The sequence below is a fragment of the Myotis brandtii genome, unplaced genomic scaffold, assembly GCF_000412655.1.
Source record: "Myotis brandtii unplaced genomic scaffold, ASM41265v1 scaffold138, whole genome shotgun sequence".
Classification (NCBI taxonomy): Eukaryota; Metazoa; Chordata; class Mammalia; order Chiroptera; family Vespertilionidae; genus Myotis; species Myotis brandtii.
The window spans coordinates 1331834-1332813 of NW_005354915.1; the positions used below are offsets into that span (position 1 = coordinate 1331834).

The window sequence follows — 980 nt, forward strand, 5'->3', positions numbered from 1 at the left end:
TCCCCACCCAGCACCCCCACCTCCCCACCCAGCACCCCCAGCCTTCCCCGGGGTGACGGTTCAGGGTCTTCTAAGGACTTCCTGAGGCCTAAGGGGTGATCCTTAGGACGCTTTCGTTGTAAATGAAAACCCAATTCCAATGGCTTCCTTTGGGCCCCGAGAACTGAGCGGTCCAGTGGTGGGGCGGGGCCTGGTGCGGTTCGATCCAGCCGCTCTCCGGCCGCTCCCAGGGCAGCAGCTTCCCGCTTTACACACCGGACGGCATGTCCTCTTCTCACCCGCGAGCGGAATGTGGGGGGCGCCCTCCGAGGGAAGGACCAGGCCTCATGCACACGGAGCCGGTGGAGGGGATGACTGCACTGAGCCGTCGGTCCTGGCTGGGCCACAGGTGGGGTTTCAGTCCCTGGCCTGGTCCGTCGGCGCTGCCCTGAGGCTGCGGCTGGGCCAGCCCTGCCTGGACCCTGGTGGGGCCTCAGCTGGACGCAGGAATGCGTGTCCTCACCCGCGACCACTCACCTGGGGGGGCGGGGGAGGGGTGTTCTCAGTGGGTTTCCTTAGGTTTGAGCAAGAAAGATCTTGGGCAAAAGCTGACTTTTTCAACTTCCATGTTTTCATGGCATAAATGCTCCTCGTTCATCGTAGAGAAATAGCAGGTTCAGTGACGCAGCGGGAAGAGGGAGGAGAGAGCCGGTGGTGCCCCAGCCACCACTCCGCCCACCGCAGGCGGACCCCCTGCCGCCTCGATGGGCGTGTGGGCATCAAGCCAGTCCTGGTGGCCTTTGCGCCCGCGCCTGCCTGCTCCCCTCCTGTGGCTGCCCCCACGCTCACCGCCTCTCTGAACCCTCTCTTCTCTCCCAGGCAGCCCTGGTTTTACGGCTGGGGCTTTAACCTCCCGCGAGGACAGGCCCTGCTGGAGAAGTGGAACCTCATTCCCGAAGGCGTGGACATCCTCATAACCCACGGACCCCCGCTGGGTAAGA

The 980-nt window shown here is 64.2% G+C and overlaps 1 protein-coding gene across 1 annotated transcript in view; it reads left to right on the forward strand.

Annotated features, from left to right (window-relative positions):
• MPPED1 (metallophosphoesterase domain containing 1) overlaps positions 1–980 on the forward strand; it is a gene marked incomplete at its 5' end in the record, with an annotated part of 44234 nt that overhangs the window by 38218 nt on the left and 5036 nt on the right. Inside the window, one exon of the mRNA XM_014535126.1 lies at positions 859–974. Within this exon, the coding sequence (XP_014390612.1) occupies positions 859–974 (116 nt within the window). The remainder of the gene's footprint in view (positions 1–858; positions 975–980) is intronic.